General features: G+C 36.8%; 1 protein-coding gene across 12 annotated transcripts in view; it reads right to left on the bottom strand.

Moving 5' to 3' along the window:
* ZMYM2 (zinc finger MYM-type containing 2) overlaps positions 1–26,825 on the bottom strand; it is an 89,948-nt gene that overhangs the window by 11,368 nt on the left and 51,755 nt on the right. For 11 of the 12 annotated variants that reach the window (XM_025166259.2, XM_007427535.3, XM_007427538.3 and 8 more), the window contains 8 exons: positions 22,031–22,181; positions 16,252–16,424; positions 10,552–10,717; positions 10,105–10,139; positions 9,470–9,599; positions 9,228–9,343; positions 6,305–6,476; positions 2,699–2,806 (listed from right to left, as the gene is read on the bottom strand). In XM_025166259.2, the coding sequence (XP_025022027.1) occupies positions 2,699–2,806; positions 6,305–6,476; positions 9,228–9,343; positions 9,470–9,599; positions 10,105–10,139; positions 10,552–10,717; positions 16,252–16,424; positions 22,031–22,181 (1,051 nt within the window). The remainder of the gene's footprint in view (positions 1–2,698; positions 2,807–6,304; positions 6,477–9,227; positions 9,344–9,469; positions 9,600–10,104; positions 10,140–10,551; positions 10,718–16,251; positions 16,425–22,030; positions 22,182–26,825) is intronic. The other variant, XM_025166258.2, reaches the window with a different exon arrangement.

Here is a 26,825-nt window from a genome sequence, read left to right as displayed (position 1 = left end):
CCCCTTTAGATTGTGTGGGTTTTTCTTTGTTCCCATCCAGGTTTGTCATTTGTGCCATCTTTACTGTCTTTTGTTGTTTCCTTGTTTTTAATGTTTTAAACAATTTGTAAATTGCCCAAAATCACTGGGAGCTGGGTGGCCTATAAAATAAAGGAATGAATGAACGAATGAAAGAAAATAATTTTCAACCATTTCCTGCATCATTGTAATTGAAAAGCATCCATTTTCCTTCATTTAGGCTTTTGACAATTTAGCTTTCACAGCCTTATGTTACAGCTGGGAACTACAGTGGGGCAAAAAAGTATTTAGTCAGCCACCAATTGTGCAAGTTCTCCCACTTAAAAAGATGAGAGGGGCCTGTAATTTTCATCATAGGTATATCTCAACTATGAGAGACAACATGAGGAAAAAAATCCAGAAAATCACATTGTCTGATTTTTAAAGAATTTATTTGCAAATCATGGTGGAAAATAAGTATTTGGTCAATATCAAAAGTTCATCTCAGTACTTTGTTATATATCCTTTGTTGGCAATGACAGAGGTCAAACGTTTTTTGTAAGTCTTCACAAGGTTTTCACACACTGTTGCTGGTATTTTGGCCCATTCCTCCATGCAGATCTCCTCTAGAGCAGTGATGTTTTGGGGCTGTCGCTGGGCAACACGGACTTTCAACTCCCTCCAAAGGTTTTCCATGGGGTTGAGATCTGGAGACTGGCTAGGCCACTCCAGGACCTTGAAATGCTTCTTACAAAGCCACTCCTTCGTTGCCTGGGCGGTGTGTTTGGGATCACTGTCATGCTGAAAGACCCAGCCACGTTTCATCTTCAATGCCCTTGCTGATGGAAGGAGGTGTTCACTCAAAATCTCACGATACATGGCCCCATTCATTCTTTCCTTTACACGGATCAGTCGTCCTGGTCCCTTTGCAGAAAAACAGCCCCAAAGCATGATGTTTCCACCCCCATGCTTCACAGTAGGTATGGTGTTCTTTGGATGCAACTCAGCATTCTCTCTCCTCCAAACACAACAAGTTGAGTTTAGACCAAAACGTTTTACTTTGGTTTCATCTGACCATATGACATTCTCCCAATCCTCTTCTGGATCATCCAAATGCTCTCTAGCAAACTTCAGACGGGCCCGGACATGTACTGGCTTAAGCAGGGGGACACGTCTGGCACGGCAGGATTTGAGTCCCTGGCAGCATAGTGTGTTACTGATGGTAGCCTTTGTTACTTTGGTCCCAGCTCTCTGCAGGTCATTCACTAGGTCCCCTGTGTGGTTCTGGGATTTTTGCTCACCGTTCTTGTGATCATTTTGACCCCACAGGGTGAGATCTTGCATGGAGCCCCAGATCAAGGGAGATTATCAGTGGTCTTGTATGTCTTCCATTTTCTAATTATTGCTCCCACAGTTGATTTCTTCACACCAAGCTGCTTGCCTATTGCAGATTCAGTCTTCCCAGCCTGGTTCAGGTCTACAATTTTGTTTCTGGTATCCTTCGACAGCTCTTTGGTCTTGGCCATAGTGGAATTTGGAGTGTGACTGTTTGAGGTTGTGGACAGGTGTCTTTTATACTGATAACAAGGTCAAACAGGTGCTATTACTACAGGTAACGAGTGGAGGACAGAGGAGCCTCTTAAAGAAGTAGTTACAGGTCTGTGAGAGCCAGACATCTTGCTTGTTTGTAGGTGACCAAATACTTATTTTCCACCATGATTTGCAAATAAATTCTTTAAAAATCAGACAATGTGATTTTCTGGATTTTTTTTCTCATGTTGTCTCTCATAGTTGAGGTATACCTATGATGAAAATTACAGGCCTCTCTCATCTTTTTAAGTGGGAGAACTTGCACAATTGGTGGCCGACTAAATACTTTTTTGCCCCACTGTATATGTACTGTTGTCCTGTATCAGTGTGATGACTCAGCACCATAATATTTTGTCTATATTTATCATTGCCTTTCTCATTGCCTTCTTTGGGTTTCTCATGGTCATTTTTGCACAAAAGATTCTTTTAATTTCTGCATTTTGCTTAAATAAAACTGTTTTCCCTATTTGATTGTTATCCTCTATTTCTTTGCATGCCTTTTCTTGCTTTTCTTTAACTGAATTTAGCATTTAGTTGGGCAACATTTCCTCTATCTCTGCTGCTTTTTCCTTTCCATATTTTATTCAGCTATTTTCAATGTATCAGCAGGGCGCCATTTTCTTTCTTTTAGATTTTGAATTGCAGCAAATTTTTGTTTGCTTCACGATATCACAAATTTCAGTTCAGAGTTCTTCAGGCACTATTGATCAAATATAATCCATTCAATCTTCTCCTCAAGCTCACTGCATAATCAGACAGGGTGTTGTTGACATATCTTGTTGGTCTGATGGTTTTAATTGTTTTCTCAAGTTTAAGTTTTAATTTTGCAAGAAGAAATGTGTGATCTGAGACTCAGTCAGCACCAGGTCTTGTTTTTGCTGATTGAATAGAGCTTCTACAACCATCTAGTTTTCCCTCCAAAAGTATTAGCTTATCATTTGTTTGATTCTATCTCTGGAATATTGCAATCCCATAAAATCTTGAGTTAAAAATGTCATCATCATCATCATCATCATCATCTCCAATTCTTGCATGGGGTAGATAAGCAATCTTTTATAACTCAAACCAAGTTAACAATCATGCTATTCTTTTAAACAGTTCATGTACAAACCTCTAGGAAAATCGACCTCGATATCAAGACCTGGCTCATATGGAACATCAGGCAAGCTCATCTGTGTTTCTGCCACAGAATTAAGCAGTTCTGTATCAGTTATTACATCTATAATCAAAGAAAGACAAACATGCTACCATTCTTATAATCAATGCAATATTCAGTAAAGATGATTCAGAGCCATAGAGCAGCAAAAGCAGGCAAAAATACAAAAATATCTGATATAAATTGGCCTTTATACATTAAAGTGATATGTAATATTTAAGGGGAAAGAAGGGCTATTCATTCAAGAAAAACTTCAAAAGAATGAAAAAAGCAGCAAGGCTGGTGAAAATTAGATGAGGTTATGTATTTGGACCACTGCAGAACTGAAAGCTCTTCGGGCCCGCTACAGAAGCCAGGAATTAACAGTACAATGCTCGCAGGCACCATGATACACATGATCCTCTTCCCAGATAAGTGTCCATGAGATACCAAAACCAAATAAAAATGAGTTTTAGAACTTATACAGTGGTACCTCTAGTTACGAACTTAATCCGTTCCGTGACTCTGGTTGCAACTCGAGTTGGTCTCAAGTCGAGGTAAATTTTTCCCATAAGGTTCAATGTAAATACGGTTAATCCGTTCCACCCTCCGAATTTGGTTGCACCACGAGGCAAATTTCCCCATAAGGTTCAATGTAAATACGGCTAATCCACCCTCCGAATTTGGTCGCACCCTGAGGTAAATTTCCCCCATAAGGTTCAGTGTAAATACGGCTAAACAGTTCTGAAACATATGCATTTTATTTTTAAACCTCAAAAACCTTCCAAATGCCACAAAAACCTTCCAAATGCCACAAAACACACCACAAGCCTCACCGAATGTCTCCTTGCTACCGCGATCTCGCCCACAGGAAGCCGCGACCGCATGGCAGCAGGGAAAATGGCCACAGATCCGGTTCGTAAGTAGAGGCAAGTTCGTAAGTAGAGGTAAATTTTTGGGGCCGGAGCTGGTCGTATCTCGAAAATTTCGTAAGTAGGGGCGTTCGTAAGTAGAGGTACCACTGTAGTTAAGATTTTGTCCATTATACTGAATACCTATGCCCATTTCTCTCTCTTTTTTTATGTGTGTGCATTTCGGTAATTGTACTATAGACCTCCTACAATACCCACATGAAATACCAAGGTTTTGTAAATGAAAGATACTACTGGTATAGAAATTCAAGCCTGTATCCTCACATCCAGAAGTATATACCCAAATACAAGAAATTACAATTCCAGGAAGGAAAACACTCAAATCTAGTATCTAGATTCAGCTATGCTATAAGTGGGAATGTATCCAGCTGCATACTACAACAAGAACAGCTCCCCATTTAGTTCATCCCTCAGGACGGAGGAGTTTACTATAAGCAGTAGTCAGTCATTTCTTCCAGAATAAAAAAATAGTGGAAAGGAACAAAATTATCAATACTGTCCTAACTGCTGTTTATTCCAATGGCACCACTTTGACACCCAGGGATGGTTTTCTCCTGATCAGTGTTTCTCAACCTTGGCAACTTGAAGATGTGTGGACTTCAACTCCCAGAATTCCCCAGCCAGCATGTAGTGTTGTGTTGTCAAGGTTGAGAAACGCTGTCCTAGATGCTGCATTCTTTACTGTCAGTATCCAGTCGTATCTGCTGCTGACCTAACAATCAACAAAAGGACCTGCCCAAGTCTCCATTTTGGGGAGGTTGACAGGGAAATATGCCTTCCTTGCCTGTGTCCCATTTGTCATTTGATGGACATTATAGTAATCATATTTATTTTATTGATCACAATTAGATATAAAATGTAGTAACACTGTGCAGGAGAAACTGCCGGTACACCTCTCCCAGAACAAGAGTAATCAAGGAGAAAAAAAACAGAAGCTGCTAGAATTTCGAAAAAATCTTTATTGTTCAGGATAAAAATTCAATCAGTTTTCACTGATTTGAATCTCAAGAACGGATGAGGATTATTTCAGGGTCACAGAAGTACATTTTAGGTTTATCATGCTTTGGGATGGATGTATATGGATTTTATTTATGCACATCTTCTACAGGACAAGACCATTTTGCCTGATTAGCAGACACCACTCTGAGCTCCAATGGGAAGAAGTATACTAGAACTAATACCATGCTGGGATAGCATACATGAAAATATAATACCCTTTATACTATTCCCTTTCAGGCTAAGCAATATTATAAGTGCAGAAAAGGAGTAAGAAATGGCAAGCCAAAGAAATTATAGACATAAGAAAGACAAAGAAAGAAAATCTAGCTAAGTCTAGTTTATACCAGCCCCTTTCACTATATCTTTCCAACCCTTTTTATCCTCGCAAACCATCTTCGCTTTCACTATTTCCATGTACTAATTCAAACCATGCAGCCATTATTTTCTAGATCTTGCTTTTCTTCTCAACATATTCATTCTTCAGTCATGCATTTATTTTGACATTCATTCCTCATTCATTCTCACTATATGACCAAACCACCTCAACTTACCTATTTCATATTCTTCACTCATTGTTGTACAGTATACAATCCACATTCATTTAACACCCATTCATTCATGACTCCATCTATTGAATTACCAACACTTCTTAAATACCCATTTCTACTGTGTTCAACTTATTTGTATGTTTTCCTGACATATTCGACCCTAATTTCTGTATAACAAGGGGGCAGAAGCACACTTCTGTGCATAGCCATTTTGGCTTCTTCTGAGAAACATAGACTCCTTAGAAGAAGCCACATACTACTCACCACCTTTCTCCCATCCATCTTCCTATCTTTAATAAGCATTCTACTAAGGGGAAAAAATCATCTACAGGCTCCAGTTTTTCATCACTATGTATAACTTGAAATTATTCATTCCATTTTCTCAACAAACACAACTACCTTGGTCTTTGAGATATTCATTTTCAGATCCATACTCCTCATACAATTTATCTAACAACCCCTACAAATCAATCTCAGCCAACAGCCTGGCATCATCTGTGTAAAAAAGTATACACAAATTCATATTCCCAACCAACACATCTCTAATGTTAATAAAAGTATTCCTTGTTTCTTATGTATTTATGTATCCATAAATACATTAAATCACCAAGGGGATATCACACATCCTTGTCTTATGCCCTGCTCACTGTTGAGTAATTTAGTAAGCATTCAATTTATTCACACACATGTTTTACTTCTATCCTGTACCACACTTACTGCATTTAGCAACTGATCTACAACTCCATATTCATGTTAAACATTCCATAATTTTAGCCTCTTCACTTTATCAAATGTTTTCTCTAAATCAAACATACAATCGTTTTTTTTTCTTTTTCATACATGACTCGTATTTTCATTTCCTGAGTCATTCAATTTTTATTCTACTTTTTTTTCATGTATTTCCTTTTCCTGGCATTGCAATTACAGAAATTGCTGTATACTGTACTAGTGACTAATACAAACCATTATACTGCTCTATGTAAGTAAATACTCAAAAATGGACAAAGCCCCTATTATGACGGAAAAACTAATGACTCGACGTACAGACCACCAATATTGGCAATGTTTGCAAAAAAAAAAATTAAAAAAAATTAAAGACATACTTTTGAGCTCTGCAGGTTCTACATGCTCTTTTTTTTCAGAAACTTCTGTTACATTCAATGAGTTTGAAGCCTCTTCAGGCCTGGGAGGATTTTTGTTTTTTAGTTCTTCTATTGCTTCAAGTATCTTCTCACTGCTATCCAGTGTGGTAGGCAGAAAAATTGGAACTGGAACCTAGTGCAGGAATCATAAAATTATAAGTTTGCTACGTGCCACTGTCAAATAGAGTACAAAGCAGAACTGGATAAAGCCCTTGTAGCATTTAATAATGTTTAACAATATCAGTGTTATTGCATGTACCTCTGAGTTGGTGGGATGTGGGCCATGGTATTTTGATTTGAAAATTAGACCTCTGAATTAGAGATCCTAGTCTACTTACAATAGCATAAATATGCACGGGTTCAAACATTGCTTGTGCTTGCAGCACACTGGCCAGAATTTCAGCACTAACCAGTACTATCTAAATAAGTAGGGTATGCTACCTCTGGCATGGGTGCTTAGGCTGATAGCTTAGACTATACCTTCCCTGTATTTCTAAAAAACATAGTGAAAATACTGTGAAAGTCTCAATTAACAAAAGCCATGATTAACATTTCAGGTCAGTATCTATAGGCTGATTTGTTTATGATTTAGAATGAGAAGTAGAAGAGAAATAAAGATAATAAATTAACAAATGAAATGAATGAAAGATAAATAGATAAGTTGTGAGTCTATGAAACTAACAGAAAAGGGATAGCTATAATGCATACGAGTACAGATGGTCTGATCTGGTGGAGTGGTTGATGAGAAGTGCAGAGAAGTGAAGATATAGGGTTAATTATAAATTAAAGGGCCAACATGTTTATCAGAAAATATAAACTGATGTCATCTAGCTTGTTGTGGGGATAAGTGAAAATTGGCACCCATAGGTTGGTGATAGTGACATATTATGGTCCAATGCATGATGGTAAAAGAAGAACCAGATATGAATTTTTGGGGGAAACTGTACAATATTTCTAAATGAATGCAATCCAGGGGAAAATATTGTTTTGCTAGGTGACATGAATGCACAGAAAGGAATGAGATGAGAAAGTACAGAAAAAGTAAAGAGGCCATTTAGAGATCCAAGAATGAATTAAAATGATGACTGGTGAGTATCTGCTTAGAAAAAGGTCTGTTTTAAACCTATTGTTAAGGACAGGTGATATGGGAAAGGATTGACTATAAATCTAAAAGCATGACTGAAAAACCAAAAGACTGAGAGAATTAGTGAAGGATACAAGTGTAATGGGAAGTGAACAAAGGAATGTGAGAGAAACTAGAATGAAAGTAGAATAGTTGCAGGAAGAGAAAGTATGAGTTCTCTTTGAAAAGTCTTAGAAGATAATTTCCTAACAGAAAGAATAGAAATTACACAAAGGAAAGAGTCTGTGAAAGCTGCTTGGAACAGAGTGAAAAGAACTATGTTGTAGAACGCCACAGGAGTGACTGGGTTCTGTTATGGTAAGTATGAAAAGAATACTTAGTGGAATGACAAAGTGAAAGAAGTAGTAGATGAGAAAAGGTACATACAGTGCAAAAATTTTAAATGTATAAAGTGCATAGAGAGAGAATTAGTTGCAAAGAATGCAGTCAAAGGGCAAGAGATGATCAAAATTAAGAGGCGGAGAAGATGCAGAGTAATTTTGATAGAAATAAAAAGTTGCTTTGAAGTGAGTGAAGAGGCTGAAAAAAGGAGTCTTTAGCAGACTGTATGGAATTAAAATAAAAGCAATGACTGTCTGGGATGAAACTGAAGTAAGGGAATGGTGGAAGTAGTAATGTATAGGAACGATAGTAATTTGATGAAGAATGGAATTGAAACAATTGCTATAAATGTAAATTTTAGAGAGAAAATTATTGAAAAGGAAGCCATAAAGGGTGTAAGAATTTTGAAAATTGTTTAAGAATGCAAAAGTAGATGGTATAACTGAAGACATGTTAAATGTAGCTAAATATTAAAATACTGAATATATTTTTGAGAAAATAATTTGTTTTAACATGAAAATCTCACTTCTGGTGTACATTTGTCTCTTTTTTAAAAACCCATATTCTAATTTGGCATATTAACAGTAAGACATTTACAAGAGATAAAAGCTCCATGTTATAGCATAAGATTTTTTCTTTTTTTTTAGATTTTTAATTATTATTTTTATAAATAACTCAAGGCAGCAACCATACCTTTAATACCCCTTCCTCTGTCTATTTTCCCCTCAACAACAACCCTGTGAGGTGAGTTGGGCTAAGAGAGAGTGACTGGCCCAAAGTCACCCAGCTGGCTTTCGTGCCTAAGGCAGGACTAGAACTCACTGTCTCCTGCTTTCTAGCCTGGTGCCTTAATTGCTAGACCAAATTGGCTCTCATTTTTTCCCTCTTTAGATTTAAGTTTTTCCTCTTTAGAACATATAAAGCTGAAAGATGCTTAGAGTGAGACCTTAACTGGGTCTCTCCATCTTTTACAAGTCTTTTATCAGCAGCTTATTTAGAAGAAGCTGCTGCATCGAGTTTACAATTACTTGATAATAAACATCACCAGTTAAGATGACCTAGAGTGCAGATACCAAATTTTCTTACCAACCTTTAGCCAATCCCTGGTCATCATTTCACCCCTGGAATCCTGGGGTGAATCTTCATGAAGCTCTCTTGCTCTTGCCTGCTGTCTTATTATCTACCTTTTCACCAGATTTCCCTTCTGTGGCCTAACCCTTTCCCCATTTGTCTGCTCTGTTTTGGAAGTAGTCTGTTTTGGAAGTTAAGATGAATCATACTGAGATAGCACTGATTCCAGCATTCTGTAGTACTTTATCAAGCAAGGAAGCATGCAATGCTGGTATGGTGAATTCTGGTAGAACCTATCTTCAAGGGAGAGAAGAATATAATTCAAACATAGACTGAAACCTAGCTTACTGGAACAGGAACCGTTGTAGGAACTGGAACATTTTGACTATACATATGCATAGGAGCAGGTACATATACAGGTACTGGAACAGGCACAGGGACATATTCTTTTTTCCAGTCATCATCTACAATGAAAGACAATTTGTAGTGTTACTTGCCACCACTGCATATATGCCATAAAATGGCCCAACCATAATTGTATACCATGACAAAATGCCATATAAGAACAGTTGCTTCTATTAAATAAATACCTGTCTGACAAGATTTTGTTTGCATGTGGGGTTTACAGAATGTAGCTTTTGTCATTGTTAGTGGTTTGCAGAGAACTGCTTTGTTCTTCATTTCTTTGTTTGGTGTAGGGGAAGGAGGTAGGGCTGATCCCTGTAAATTAAAAAAAAAAGTAAATTTTTAAAAAATTAAATGATAAAATATAGTACATTTCATTCTTTTCATGGAGAATGATAGTTTGTGGTTCTAAACAAATTAGCTACTTAAAACTATTACAAAAGTGATCTATTACACAATTCATTCATTAACATAAATGTGTATTTTGTTACTATTTGCAAAGTTATATTTGTATGTTACCTTAACAATTACTTAACAGTTGAAGCCATATAAGATCAAGGCATAAATGTATGGTCTTTTCAATGTAACTTATATTAGTTTACAATATTGAAATTACCCATGAACAAATACAACCTGTCATGTCTTTTCATTTTTTTTTTAAATGTAAAGGGTCTGCATCCTAGCAGATAATGAGGAATTTGTGGGAAGTTTACTATACCCCTGTATGGGTTAAGACAAAAAACAGTACACAATTCTCCACAGGTTATGAGGAATGTTGTTGCCCCAGCTATTAATTTTGGATACATTATGATTTACTTACTGTGTTTTTTGTTCGGGGAGTTTGGCAACCTTGATCTATAAACAGAAGACAACAACCTTAACATAATTTGTTTATTTACATTAATCTGTAAATGATAAACATAACAATATTTTATCCTAGTAATGCTATTTAATTGTTCAGTTTTATAGATTACCCAGGAAAAGATTAACCAATAAGTTGTTTTCAAAACAATTAGCTTTCTAAATGCAGGAAAAGTGGTATGCTCACCTTCCTTTTGGGGGAAACACTGTTACGTTGGGTAGCTAGGGTGTTAACTATGCTGGTCAATTTCATTTGATGTGTGATAACCTAGTCCTCTAATAATCCTGTCTCCTACGCTGAAGTAAAATATGCCCTCTTATCTGATTTTAGAAATGAGAAGCTTCTATGGCCTGCCATTTTTTGAAATGTTAAAAAAAGTTTAACGTACTGAGTTGAGGAACATACCATAATGTAAGTTTTCTGGTCCTTTTTGTGTTGCCATATTCGGTTCGTTTTGTTGACAGTAGAAACGCAGAAGGCAATGCTGATCACAAAAGTGCTTCATTTCCCCTCTCCACTGTACTTTCTCTTTAAGAGTTCCTTGAATTTTACAGCAGTCACATCTTGCAGCCTTAAAAACAATAATGCTGTTAGCTAAAATGATTTGGGAAAAGAATTACTGCTACATATGTGCTTTAATGCAATATTGGGTTATGGAGTTTTCCAAGGTTGAGTAATGCCTTGTACTTGCTCAGAGGACAGAAAATCATGTGACTGAGGCTTCTGGTAGTATATCCTTACCTATGAAAATCCTCTCTAATTCTGTAGTATAGACAAACATAAGCAACAAAATAAGAACATAACAAATTCAAAAGAGAAATTGACCTCTGATACTCTTCTGAACAATATTAAAATGTACAAGAAAGGGTACTTTGTTTTCATTGGTTGACAAGGAAAGCATGAGTAATGCTTGTAGGAATAAAATCTATGTGATGTTATTGGGCTAAGAGATATCAGATGGATAAATTTCTTAAGGAACTGCATGGGTGAGAAGTAATGAGTCAAAGAGTATTGGTTCACCCACTCCTCAAGAGGCCAGGCCTGAATCCAACTAGACAACTACCCTTCTATCTCTAATCTTCCCTTTTTAGAGCAATTGGTGGGGCTGCGGATGCAGAGAGCTCTGGAGGATACAGATTGTTTGGACCCCTGGCAGTCTGGGTTCAGACCTGGGCATAGGAAGGAAACTGCATTGGGTGCTTTTATAGTTGAACTTTGGGAAGGTTTGATGGAGATGATGAGACCATCTTTGTCCTCCTATATCTGTTGGTGGCTTTAGGTAAGAGTATTCTTTTAGACCACTTGCAAGGGTTGTGATTTGGAGGCACAGTGATGCAGTGGTTCCGCTCCTTCCTAAGTGAGCAGGTCCAGGAGATGGTTATGCGGAGGGAGAAGTCAGACCTCTCAGCACTTTATTATGAAGTACTTCAGGGTTTAGTTGTCTCTCATATCCTGTTAAAATTCTAATGAAACCACTGGGAAAAGTCTTCTACCAGCTTGGGGTATCATCAATATGGTGATAATATCCAGTTATACATCACCACCCTGGCCCTGTTAGGAGATGTGGTGGAAGTTATCAGGGTTTGGATAAGGAAGAACAAGCCCACACCTAACCCAAACAAGATGGAATGGTTATTGATTCAGAGGCCAACTGATTCCAAGATTATATCATTTTTGATATAATGGGGTTGTGCTTCCCCAGTAAGAGCAGATTTGCAATGTGTGTGGTCCTCCTGGATTCATGTCTCCTGCTCAAAGAGCAAGTGGAGAGTGTGACCAGGAAGGTTTTTGCAATACTTGGAATAGGACACCCTGAAGACAGTCACTCATGTCCTTCTCATCTCTTAACTCAATTACTGTACCTCACTCTACACTGAGATACTCTGAGAAACCATCTAGCTGGTCCAGAAACAGTGGTGGTTTCCAAGTGCAATTCAAGGTGTTGGTCACTAGCTATAAAGCTCTATATGTGTAATGGTATGTGGGAATGACCTTGGGAGATGGGGGTGGGGGGTGGGGAGAGGAAGAGATGCTGACTAGGGAACAATCAGATGGGGAGACCCACAGCTGCATAATGAGCAAAGAAAGAAACTCAGAAAGGAACCTCCCTAACTTATCAGGTGGTAAAAAGAGACAATGCGAGATTTGAACTTTCAGACTTGGAAGATTCTGTTAATGTAGTTAACATTAATATAATTCTAAAATAGAATTAACTCATCTGGTCGTGTTTTCTGTCTGGTCTGTCTGGGAAGGCTGACAATATGGCTCTTGGTCTGGGTATCTTAGAGACTGCCTTCCCTAGTAGTTTCTTCTTGTCCTACTTGCACAAAGTATGAAGTGTCTGCTGAGGATACCTACCTACCAGGAGATACAATATGAGGGAGCATTCTCTGTGGCAGCCTCCCTCCTCTGAAGCAGCTTACCCTCCAAAGTGTGTATTACCCCCACCCTTTTGACCTTCCAGAAGATGGTGAAAACATGATTCTTCCGGAGGGCCTTTAGGGATTGCCATATCATGATGCTACTTCCACTTGATGGAATGACGGAGTGAAAGAGATGATAGATGAGAAAAAAAGGCAAATAAAAGAGTGATTTCTGTAGAAATTAGGATGATTGAATCATAGAATATATGACGGAAGAGTGAATAGAGTAAGAGGAATGGGAAGACCAAGAAAATTGTAGTTATATGAGTTGCTGAGATCCAAACAAAAGAGAGATGAGAAGTTTAAAGAATAAATACTGTGTATGAATTGGTGCATGGGTGTGGAAATGGAAAAGTATAGTAATGGTGCTGCTGTAAACACCATTCAGTATACAGGTGCAGCCAAAAGTATTGGTATCCCTCCACTTTTTTCCCCAAAAAAATCCCAGTTTGCTTTTAATGAATGACTTAACACATTCTTGTAAATAATAAAACAAATAAAAATGGCATGGACATAATTATTGGTACTCCTAACTTAATATTTCATAGCACACCCTTCCGAGGCAGAAACTGCAATCAAGTGCTTTTGGTAGTTCTGACTAAGATATCTATGCTCCTCAACTGGCAATTTGTCCCTTGAGCAAATTGCAACCAGTTACCTTGAGCAAATTGCAACCCCAACTTGAGCAAACTGCACCAGTTATCTTAGGTTTGATGGATTCCTTTTCCCAACTGTGAATTTCAGCTCTTTCCATAGATGTTCTATTGGATTCAAATCAGGACTCGTAGCAAGCCACTTCAGAACAGTCCAACGTTTGCTTTTCAACCATTCTTGGGTTCTCTTAAATGTACAGTACTCTGTGTTTTGGGTCATTATGCTGCTGGAGGATCTATGACCTGCAACTGAGACAGATTTTTCTAACACCGGGTATTACGTTTTGCTCCAGAATGCCTTGATAAATCTTCTGATTTCATTGTGTCCTGCTCAGATTCAAGGAACCCAGTGGCAGAGGCAGCAAAGCAATATTATGGACAATCCTCCATGTTTCACAATAGGAACAATAGTATTTTCTTTTTCTTCTATGAACATAGAGCTATTGTGACTTACCAAAAAGCTCTAATTTTGTTTCATCTGTCCAAAGGACATTCTCCCAGGACTGTGACTTATCAACATGCATTTTAGCTAACTCCAGTCTGGGTTTTTTTGTATCCATCTTTTAGAAGTGGGGTCTTCCTGGGTCTTCTACCATGGAGGCCACTTTCAGTCAGACAGTGATGGATGGTGCGACTTGATATTGTTGTACCTTGTTCTTGGAGGTCAGCCAAGATCTGTTTGGAAGTTTTCTTTGGTTCTTTCTCCACCATTCAAACTATCCTTCTGTTCAATCTGGGGTCAATTTTCCTCTTGCAGCCACACCCAGGGAGATTGGCTAAGGTTCCATAGATATTAAACTTCTTGATAATATTAGCAACCACAGTCACAGGTACATGAAGCTTTTTGGAGATGATTTTATAGCCTTTACAGTTACCATTCTTGACTATTACCTTCTCCTTTTCCTTCTCAGACAACTTTCTGCTTTTCTTTTTTTTGTCCACGTTCACTGTACTGCCAAAATGCCCAAGTACTTTTCTCCATTCAAATAAACTGAGTGACTGAAGACACTTGTGATACTAATTAAATAATCTGCTTGAGAAACCACTAAAATCCAATAATCTTTCTTAACTTGTAATTATGTCCATGCCATTTTCATTTGTTTTATTATTTACAAGAATATGTTAAGTCATACACCAAAAGCAAAGTGTCTGCTGTATGGACTATGGAATAAAGAATGGTGGATGTCATTTACTTGTGTCAGTTTCAACTTATTTCACAGCAAATTGGGATTCTTTGAGAAAAAGTAGAGGGGTAACAATACTTATGGCTGCATCTGTATTTCTCATATATTTAAATTTTTTGCTTACCATTATTTATTCCTCTCATATAATGTTACTTATTCTGAAAGGGAATAGCATGATGAGTATATATGTATGTATGTCTTATCTCTCTCTATGCTAAATTGTTCTCCAGTTTCTTTTGCTCCAAGAGGAGAGAGAGAGAGAGAGTCTCTGTATTGTTTTCTTCCCTCTACCAACTCAAATACTGATCTCCACTTGAATTGGAAGTGGATAAGCATAGTAAATATACAGTAATGATCAGAAAAAGACAGAGGTGCAATACAAGCTAGGAGACCATTATAGTCCCTTTTTAAAAAAGCAACATCTGGCATGGAGCAGATGGCATGGCAAGCACCAGGACAAATCACTGGATTAAAAAGAATGGAGCATAGAAATTATTTCATTGTTAATCTCGTCAGAGAAATGCAAAAGAGCAAAATTTGGCTCTTTAAATCTATCTTTATATTGGGATGCTTCTTAACATTTGAGTTCATTTAATAGTAGAAAGTGAAGAAAGGGAGAAGTTAGAGAACAATGTGGAGGACTATCTACCATTTTTAAAGGGAGTCACTGTCCTTTTTCCCAACAGCTAATCAATATAATTAATATTTGCCTTCAATCAATCAATTAATCACAGGAAAATGGCCACTTTAAGAATAAACATTTACATGAGGAGAAGAATTAGACAAGGAAATGTGTATAATGGTTTGGCAGAAGTAGCCATGAGAGGAGACTGAAGTGGCTACAGAAAGGTTGCCCCATTGCAGGTTTCTGCTGAGCTAGGTCTACTTCCATAGCAATAGACATACTGGGAAGGGTTTCAGTAGGAATTCCCATGGTGGCTTGGTCAAAAGGCACGTATCAGACATTTTCCTGTTGGTGCTATGAGAAGTATAAGAAGAAAATGGGGGCTAGGAAAACAAGAATATAAGTGGTTTTTGAAACAGAACTGCTATTAATAAAAGAATCGTAAGTAAAAGGGAAAAAAGGTAAAGAAATTCCTAAAATGATGACAGGAAAGAATTTGCATTTGCTTTGAGCAAAGACAATTAAAAAAAACAAAACAAGAAGGGAACTTCCTTGAAAAAATCTAATATAGAAGCTAGATCACTTTCTTTTGTGGACTTCTAGGACAAACGATGATGGATTAGCTTAGCTATCTCTCTTATCAAAACAAAACAAATTTATACATTGCTTACACTCAATAGCAAAAACTGAGAAACTGATAATTATAGGAAATGAATTATGTCAAGCACACTCACACACACAAAATAAGAATCTGACAAAGACAAAATCCCCATGAAATTATGCAAAACACATTCAGAAAAGTTATCACGGCAGACATATTCTAAATCTACGTCTAGAAAACCAGGTTCATGTTGTAGTTAAACGTTTGTAGTATATGTCTCTGGTTCCACATTCAGCTCAGAGGAACCTGGCCTATTTGTCTATTTGCTACATTCAACTCAGAGCAGCCTGGCCTTACTGGCCTATTTCTTGAAAGGCAGCTTTAAACAGAAATCAGTGAATATGAATTTATACAAAAATGACTGAGATTTGAATATCTTAATTGCTTATTTAACCAATGTATTTCATTTAATCTTAGGAGCAGTTTAATTATGATGGATAGAAAAATATAAAATATAGAAAAATATATATATACAAATAATGATGTGGAAGTAGATCACTAATAATTTAGATATTACTTAGCAATCATTATAAAAGGGGGTTGTTGAATATTGCAATACCTTATAGTACCAGTCTTGAAATTTTCTGCAACACTCTTCACTACAGAAATCTCTTACTACTCCATCAAGTTCCTTAGATGCTCCCTTTTTACAGAGTTGAGAACAATAATTGCAAGTAACACAGCGTAATCCTAACCGTCTTGCAAAATCTTGTTTATATAGCAGCTTGCAACCTGGAAAAAAGGAAGCAGCATAGACGATTTGCTGAAACCATGTGCTACTGCAGACCTGTTTCTCAGTATGAATTTTTACACTTTACACTGTACAGTTTTTACATTTTTGTTACACAGCTCTACAAGGTTCTCTTGCAAAGTGGTGATAACATTTTTGAGAAAGAAATTTAGCTGTTCTCCAGGTCAATAATAATTTTGGTTCATTATAAAGGGTTTATTCATGTAATTCAGAGGTTACAAATTGCTTTTAATTATATATTCACTCATATCCAGGTAAAAAGTAAAGTGTTGTGGAGACTTCCAGTCATATATTTATTTTGGACCCAAAAATAAAAAGCTATTCAGCTCTAAATGAACACCAGTGTTAACAAATCCTAGCACTGTTACTACAAGAAACAAAATAGTATTTTTCATGTACAAATTCTAATGTTTCCAATTTGAGGTGCATGTCAGACTTTTTTTACTTTTTTGCTTGGTGATATAGGAAAAGAGGGAAAACACCCCCACACAACTGGAATTGGAAAGGTGTTCAAGATTATTGTTTCATTTTATAGGTGACCAGTTACAGATTTAAATCAGGATTTTCTAAGTAATATATAGCTCATATAATATGAAATAATACTATTTTATCACCTTATATTCCTGCATTACAATGCAATGGACAGAAACAAGATTTCCTCCAGCTGTGGTCTAAAGAATTTGAATACATTTTCAAATCCTAAAATGAAATTTTAAAGGGACAACCAATTATTTCCCCAACAAATGCCTGTTATTATTGCTGCTGTGCTTCCTAAATAAGAAAAGGTCTCTGTTATACAGCGTGAGGCAAGATACTCAACTGCAATAATTTCCACCATTTTCCAAGTGATCATTATTAATGACTATGTCAGGGATTATAAAATAAAAAACAGTTATTTATTTATTTATTAGACATATATGCTATCTATCAGTTCAGAAAGAACATTCAAAGGGACTTACGGTTAAAATAACATGTACAGATGAAAATATGAATTAAGCATTAAGGATATGGAAAAATAAAAAAACAGAAAGAATATTTATTCAAATTTGTATCACTCTTTTCAAGATTATACTTCTCTCATAGTAACTGTCAAGCAAAAAATAAATTGCAAATAAAAATAAATAAATATTTTTGCAGATTATTTGAAAACCAACCAACAAATTTCTAGGATTTTTTTAACAGAACAATCACTGACTTATTTTAAATTAAAATACAGCCCCAAATCCAACAAAAAACAGAAGTAATGGGCAGCAACCATGTGAGTGCTGCAAATTATGTGCAAAATCTGATGTTTCAAGAATGCAAACTTCTATTTCTCCTTCGGACCATACCAATACAACTGTTCCAAGGCCGGGGGGGGGGGGGGAGTCCCTTTGATTTCCCTTAAGTTAAGCTTCCCAACTGAAAGCAATCTGTGGTATTTTAGACATGCTCTGGTCCCATTTCATTCACTTCAAACTTAGAAGATTAACTTCCAAAAAACTGTTGGAAGGCCATAGTTCAGAGGAGAAATTGAATATTTTGGTGTCCTGCAAAATGATGTTTCTGCAATAATGGGTTTTGCACAATGCTGCCTATACTGTAAATTCTCTTAGTATGAAAATAATTGTTTTGTCTGATGGTTTTCAAAAAATGTTTAGTAATTCTAAGGTATTAGAAACCATTTTTTACCAAAAATGTATTTCTTACAGAGGAACAAATACTCTTGCATGGGTCTTATAATCAAGCGTAAATGCTTAAACCAAATCACTACATTCAACAGAAAGACAAAACCGGACTCTAAATATTAAACCGCTGGTGCTATGCAACTGGCTACTCGAAAACAAGGAACACAAAAACCTCAAAAGCACAATCTGTGCTACAAATTTGGAACAGAGAATCCAGGTAGAGATACCATAAATTAATTAAAGAGACTTTTAGTACCGCAACAGACCCTAACTGTTCTCTTTTAAATAAAAAAAGATCTTTGTGTTACCTAATGCGGACTGAATGACTAGGTTTTATGCTATGTGCATCCCAAGAAAAGGAGGAATAAGTGAAAATTAAATTATTTGACTTTTTTGATATCATTAATATCCAGTTCTTTGGAGAGAGAGACATTTAAAAAATAATACATTTTTAGTTTTGGTGAAAATGAAAATGAACAAATTATCCCTACAATAACCTATAAGTGCATAAAGTATTTGTTTCAGGACAACTTTAGATACACACAATAAAGCACCCACATTTCCAAAAAGCAATAGCAGAATTCTGGAATCAGCCAGTTTAGGAGAACAGAAGTCAGAACATAAATATGCCGCCCTCAGTTCATTCAGAAATAAATTAAATAACTTGGGAGCAAGTCTACAATCTCAGCAAACACTTTAGAGGCAGGGATCAATTTAAGCTGCTTTCCTGACTTCTTCAGAAACAACCAGAAAACCTAGAGCAAACTTTTGTGAACAGAGGAAAGATAGATGGCAGCTTGAGATGGAATCAAAAGCAGTCTTCAAATCAACATAGCTAATATTACTGAAAGTGTTTTCAGCTACCCCTTCTGAATCCTACTTGTTCACCTCAATATTCTTTCAACCTCAAAGAGATACACTTTTTGTTTAAGCAACTGGCAAAAATTTACCCATTACTGGTGACAGATATAGGGCTCATCCCTATCGCTTTTAAACAAACCATATTGTTAGCTTAGTTTATTGTTATAGTCAAAAAATCAACATACAGAATATGGAATGAAAACACAGATTAATAACCTAGGATCTAAAACAAGAGTCGAAAGGAACACAAACCTTGCAAAAAGTTGGGTACCTAATATGAGAGGCAAGTGATGCCGTAACATTTTGCTATGCTGATGGAGATGCCCAACCTTTGGTCTGACAGGAGATAAGAAAAAAAGGATTTTAGACTTTCTGCCTGGAAATCATAATTTGCCTGGTTTTCTTTATTTGAATCAAACAGCCAAGAGAAGGGCCCATTTTTTTATTGGGAAATTTTGATTTCCCAAACCAGACATATTGCCCAGTATACCAGTGACTATGGATCAGAATAATTTTGTACCATTATTTATATAAGTATTAAGCAAAACACTATTGTTTCTACACAACCTGTCTTATTTCATACTACCACCTATGAGGAAGTACTTGATAGTTAGCCTTTTTATATTGCTGATACACTATTCATAACTGTTTTTTAACAGACAAGCAATTTATCAAACTGGACTGTTACCCTAGATTTAGAGTTCCTTGGCACTTGTTCTGCCGTAATAAAAATCTTCTACAGAGTTGTGATCAAATAAGAATATTTGCTTAAAGCAGCTGTTACACTGAGGATGTCAAAAAGTCCTTCCCTCCAATACTGCTGCCTCAAGAAAAGTTAAAAAAAAAAAAAAGCACCCTTGATATTTAGATTTTCAGTTGAGCTTGATCTGTTGGAATCAATAATACAGCATCATTGTTGAACTGATGTTTACCACAAAGATGCAGCCTGACAGTTACTAAGAATGTAAGGCTCTCACGCATGTTTCCAATATGAAAACTATTAATAAACTGAAAAATTAGAAACTTATACAGAGTTTCCTGCTTACATTCCTGCTACCCCCATGTTCTGAAATATAAGTAAATTCCCTGCAATTACAAAGTTGTGTTACATTTCTATGAAGAATGTTTACAGTTAAATTACTAGCTGCAGCTCCAACTTTAGCTGTATAACCCTCATTCCCACTATCAAAAGCAGGACAGAAAGAAGTGAGAACTAAATTATTAAATATATATTCTTTGACAATCAGTCTTTGAAGCCAATCCAAGAATCTATTTCTTTTCTCCAGATATTAAGCCCATAGACTAATAATGCTAATATTAACAAGATCCAAGAGAAAGTTTCTAATCTGGAGGATCAATTAAAAGCAGAGGAAATGATGATGTTTGCTAATCACAGTGTAATGAATCATTACAAAAACATTAACTTTCTGAAATCTGTTAAATAAAAAAAATTGTGCATGACTGATATTGAAAACATTCCTTTTTAAACTCATTTAATAGTTTATCTAAATACATAATTTATTTAACATACTTGTTTTATAAGGTCCATTATAATAAATCTGAAAAAGCAATATGCTTACAAATAGCCAACTGGCCAAAATATTCAAATATGGGCACTAGCAGAATCTTCTTTTTTCCTTTTCTGGAAACAGTCTTTTTTACAATATAGAAGTAGCCAAATCCTATATTTCTAATAAATCAGGTCTCTTGGAGTGTTACGTCATTGAGTTTCTTTAGGAAACCTAAAACTTCAGAAACCACCAGTTTAGAAATTTACCCAATTCCAGCCTATGAGATAATTCTAAGTCAAAAATCAATTAAAACAGATTGTTCTGAACTACTCCTAGCTAACACAGTGGGATATGAATGCAGACATTTTGAGGAATTGCTTATTCAATTGAAAATTTGTCATTCAATCCACTCAATCTATTTCATTTCCCAATTACAAGAGCTCAATGTTTTAAAAGGACACAGTTGCCTTAACAGGTATTTCCTGAAGTTGCTTTTGGATAGTCTCTAGCAGCCTAGGTCATTGTTTCCTGGACTTCACTGGCCACGCATCATTTGGGGACTTCAAATACATTGACGAGAACACATACATTCTAGTTCAAAGAAAGGAGGATTTTATATGAAAAATGTGATTAGAACATTTTAATAATAACATATTACCTATTAAATATTAGGAGTAAAGCTGGAAAGTTAGATATTCATGTCTGCTGCAGCATCGAGTCAGTTTCTGTACTTGCTTTTTATTTTATGTAAGTTTGAAAATACTGTTTCATGTAAGTATATTGAACAAAAAGCAAGAAGCATTTGACCTACATGTTTCACCACATTTGGATATTCTTGAATTAAATTGCTCTAAAACTCATTTACAGGAAGCTTCTTAAAATTTTATTTCAGTTGAGACTCAGGAATTAGACTTATATTCATGGGCCTCTACACTGATTGCTTTCACTATAATAATAAAACAGTAATTTATTAAATGTATATGCCACCTGATTCCCAGTGACTCTGGGTGGTTATAATTGTTTATAATGATAAACAATGGCACTGTAACCCATAATGAGACAAGAAGCTACTTTAGAACTTCCTGTCCCACTATGGCCCTGTGCATGTGGGTGCAGGACATGCTCCAGTATGCTGTCTGCTTGCCTATAATGGTGACTGCATTCAAAATTTAGTAAGAACTAAATACAGATTAGGCAGTCTCTTCATTATGGGTACATATGTCTAAACAGTTGACAAACACTGAGTTAAATAGAGTAAAAGGTACTCCATCCCTTACACATGAACTGGACCCCAGACACTTATTTGCTACTCAGTATCGCTGGATACCTCTGATTATGGGGACCTGAGACAGTTTCTATTTTAAATAATCCGTTGTGTCATTATTAATTTTTGGTTTTATTGTATATTGGGTTTTGTGTTTTATTGTTGTATACTGACATGAGCTGCATGATTCAGCAATATATGAATTGAATGAATAAATTTGCACAACTCATTTTTTTTGTTTCCTTATTACATTTGTAATACTGGCAACTATATACTCCACGTACCTTCACTACAGAATGGTCTCTTGATACCAGAAAATTTCACCGTTTCATGCAAAGTCTTCTCCTCTTGGCAGTATTCACAGTACGTTACTATACAATGTAGCTTCTTATAGTCATCAGAACAAATTCTACTGCAAAACTGGTACACTTTGTTCTAGTTCAAGAAACAGAAATATCATAGAAGACAATTTGGTAAGTAACACAGCTTCAAATGTATCACAGATTTCACAAAAAGAAAGAGCAAAATTGTAGAGAATAAGAAAGATGACTTTGACAGAGATAGGCAAGATCGTTACCACAATAAGATTTGCAAGACTGATGTCAACCCCACCAGGTAGACCAAACCAGGAATCAACTCCACAGGAAGGCTAAAATTACTTTTACTGAGAGTTGTTATAATAACAGAACTTTGCAAGTCTGATTGTGCTGTATCCCCTCTCTTTCTTATACCTTTGTGAACTAGGGAGGTGTCTGTCTGAGCTGCTTCCGCATACTTTCTGCTTGTTTTGGATTTAAGATACCGTATTTATTGGCCTATAACACGCACAGGCGTACAACACGCACCTCAATTTTAAGAAGGAAGTTTGAGTAAAAAAACTTAAATTTAAAATAAATGACTTGGAAGCAAAATAAAGGGAGCTCTGAACTTTTTATTAATATTTATACCACTTATAAAGTAAATACGTAATATGAAAGAAAAAGCACCTCTTTGAACGAAGAAAACTGGCGCTCCCCATCGCTCGCATGAGCGCCTGAGCTCCACAGAGCAGGAGGTGAGCAGCGGGCGAGCGAGTGAAAACCGGCGCTCCACAGTGCTCACGCAACAGAAAACTGGTGCTCCCCAGCACTTGTGCGAGGGAAAACCGTGCTCCCCATCTCACGCAAGCAAAAACTGGCATGTTTTTGCTTGCACAAGATGGGGAGCGTCGGTTTTCACTCACATGAGCACTGGAGAGCACTGGTTTTTGCTTGCGCGAGCGCTGGGGAACACTGGTTTTTGCTTGCTCGCCCGCCTCTCACCTCTGGAGCTGCCCCGGTTACAGCCCTGGCTCAAATGAAGGCTCCACTCTCCCAGCCCTGCTGCTTGAGTATCGGCGTATAACATGCAGCTAGGATTTCAGCCCCAAATTTTAAGGAAAAAAGTGCATGTTATACACCAATAAATACATTATGTTTTTCCCATCATTGCTTTGGTAATGTAGCTCATCTATCTCCATCACAGTCATCTTCCTTACTCTCTACAAAAACATTTCATTTTATCCAAATAAAAGAATTAGTTATTTACCTATAATTGTTACAATTTGAGAGCTCATCTGTGAATTCACACAAATAGATTCTGTACCTATGTTGAATAAGTTCAGAACCTTCCAGAGCTTAAGAATTTTGGTGGGAACCTGCTTCTCTGCTTACAATATATATGCCTGGTTGTAGCTCGTGTTTATTCTTCAGATTCCTGAGTCTGGCAACCAACCACAAAACAAATCAAAACAAAAGCTGCATGACAGTGGAGGAAAGATGGAGTATGGGAAGCAAAGATATAGAGTTACCAGTGAGCAACCAGTATTTCTTCATGATGGTGTCTGTAATTCACAGAAGGGAAGAATAGCAATAGATCGGAATTTTCAGGCAGCAATGGATGACAAAATCATTCCATTAAAGGAAGCTACTCCTGCTGTGCTTCAAGATCCAGTTGGTGATACCAAATGAATATTTTTGGCTGCACCTAAATCTTCTACGTGCCTTCTATAGACACATGCTGCTGATATACCCATTGCCCTGGTCAAATGCTCTTTGATTCTCAAACAAGCTTGCTCTACCAATCTGTAGTAGACCTTGCTGCAGCAGTAATCAGTTTTGACACCCGCTGTAAAGAAAGCATCTGTCTTTTCTGCAGACCAGCAAAGCACAAAAACTGATTGTGATCTCTTCAGAGTAGGACACTAAGAATATGTAGCAAGTGCTACAGGCATAAGGATGGGCACAGAACAAGGTAGGCAATATAACATTCTCATTAAATAACAGTTAAAGTTCAGATTCAATAAAAAAAAATAGAAGAAAAAGAATCGGGGTGCAAAGAATCAGCTCACAGAGCACTAGATTCTCCTATATGTCCTGAAGAAATACCAACCGAAAAGGCCATTTTCCATGAAGCCACTTGAATTAAACAGTAATTATTGACTTGTATAACAAAGCCACAACATTGCCAGAACCAAAGAAAACCTCCACATCACCAGTGGAATAGTCAAAATGGAAAAGGATATATTAAATCCATTCAATACTCTAATAAGGGAAAACTGACGGACTCTCATAAGGACAATAGTCCAAGATAGCAATGGACTCTCATAAGGACAATAGTCCAAGATAGCAACAAAGTAGACCCATAGTGAGAAGACAAACTCCAATCCTTTGGCTTAAGAAAAAAAATGAAGATGGAGCACACCAAGCACTGGGTGCTATTTGCTCTGTCATCCTGACTGAATGTTCATCTGCAAAGGAGTCAAGTGAGATTTCTCAAATTAGCACATAGCTGGTAAACACTTGGAGAGATGTAGCAAAAGGTAAGGGAATTCAAAACTGAAAATTGTTCAAGCCAATCATAAAATGCCAGGCCCACATATGCCATGAGTCATCATAAAATAATGGCAGAATAAGCCAGAATAACCGTAAGAAAAAAAAAATCAGGAAGTGGAAAGAAATTGGCATCCCTTGTGTTCCGTACAGGGTGAAACTATATCCCACTTTTGGATGGCAAAGTATTTGGAGTTGAAATCAAAGTGTTTCTTGGCAAAGAACTGGTTTGACAGTACACATGCATATGCATTGTGACACAGGACTAGTGAGATGATCGTTCGACCAGATATTTGGTGCAAAAAGTTTGTAGAACTTCCAGTGGCAATTCCAAGTTGTTACACAAATGAGTTGTCTGCAGTAACACCAAAGCAGGCCAGTGGCCCATGGGAAGATGCTGATCAAAGGTGCCATTTGGTGTCAGTCTTATTCTGAAGAGTTTGGTATAAAATCTCCTTAAATTGTGAGAGGGGGAGGGGGAGGCAGTTAGCAATGGAGACCAGAGAAATCTAAAAGATGAGTAGTACCAAGGACAAGGTGCCAAGCAGCAGACTTTAAAACTGATTTTCTTCACCCTATCATGCTGAACAAGCCATCCCACCAAATGATCTAGGCTTCAGTTCTTCTATCAGACTACAGAGCAGACCAAAGCAGGGCACAAAGCATTAAGTGAGATGGCCAATGCTTTAGCTGCAGGCCCTGCAGTGTGCCTAATTATATTGAATTTTTTCTGGGTGATACTACTGGCTTTAGAGCGAAAGGCCTGTGCTAACAACCTACTATTATCTGGCAAATGGGTGAAGAAAAACATCTTTTCCCAAAGGAAAAGATCCTCAAAGAAAGGATTCTTACATTATTTATTCACTGAGTGAGATGCTGCCTTCACTGACATGTAGACTAAACACCTCTAATGTGACTGAATTAAAAGGGGATACTGGAACAGGAGAGGCAATTGTCATCCAGTACGAATTCTCAAAATACTACATGGGGCTAAATAGCAACTGGGCAAGAGTACCTGAGTCCACAGACAAATGGCCTAGTACATCTATAGTCACCACCATCAGGTCATAATCAAACTTGTAAATTACATTTAAGACTTTGGGCACTGATGTGCATTTCATGTGGGAAATTAAATACTTTTAGTTCTTTCTCACAAAGGATCCTTAGGAAGCAATATGATTTGCCTGGCAGCACTTGCAGAATGTCAAGTACAACATGGTCCTCTCCTTGAAAAATAGGTAATGGCTATGCCTGTCTGATGAGGGATGCTTACTATTGCAGCTTTGGTATTTCTGAACATTAGCAACAACATCTGCTTTATAGATTAACATCAGAAGCAGATGATTCTAAGGTGTACATTACTATCTTGGACCAAGCCAGAGCTGCTATGGAAAGCTTGAACCAGTGTCTAGTATCTATTAAACTCAAAATAAGCTCAAAATAAATCTCTCCAAAATTGAGTTGCTGTTCATCAATAAATATCCAAGAACCTCAATCCCAGCAGTTATTCTCAACCAGGCTGTGTTTCTTCTGAAAGTGTTGATGGTACTGTACATGATTTATGGTACTTTTTTTTTTTTAAGACCTGTACAGAGTAGCATTTGGGTTACACCAAGCACTGCCTTGTCAAAAATGGATCTTCCCATCTGATGAAAACAGCTTGGAAAGACCTGTTAGAATTCTCCCCTCTACCTGAAGAAGGAGAACATCAATAAGATGATAGGCCTTCACTGTGGCTCCATACTTTAGAACTTTTTATCCCCAGATTTCATAAAGCATCCTCTTCTATGGTTTTTGGAAGACCATAGCTTTTAGAAGGTTTTATTTAACTTGACCTTCAATTCTAAGTTTTACTGACATCTGTCTTCAGGGAGTTTGATTTTATATTACTGTTGTTGTTTTATTCGTTTATTTCTGTTGATGGTTTTATAATTTCGATGTGTTGCACGTCCAAAGTCTTTGCAGTTGGATGTAAAATAAATACAAATAAATAAATAAATGTGCTACTGCTTCGGCATGAAAAAGTAACTGAAAGGTGAATGGGAGCCATGCCTAGGGAAAGCACTGTAAGCAAAGGAACAGTTTTGTGGTCAAAATTCTTAAACCCTGGAAGGTTCCGAATCTATTCTGCACACATAGAGAATACATTGGTGTGAATAATTACAACAAGTACCAAAATAAAGTTATGGTTATTCATCACTTTATTATAGCATTATCATTGCAAATGGGG

The sequence above is a fragment of the Python bivittatus genome, unplaced genomic scaffold (genome assembly GCF_059951505.1).
Source record: "Python bivittatus isolate LINGU-HERP-01145 unplaced genomic scaffold, Pbiv_v1 ctg000340_np1212, whole genome shotgun sequence".
Lineage (NCBI taxonomy): Eukaryota > Metazoa > Chordata > Lepidosauria > Squamata > Pythonidae > Python > Python bivittatus.
Note: the sequence above shows the minus strand (reverse complement) of the source record. Positions and strands in the feature narration are given on the sequence as shown.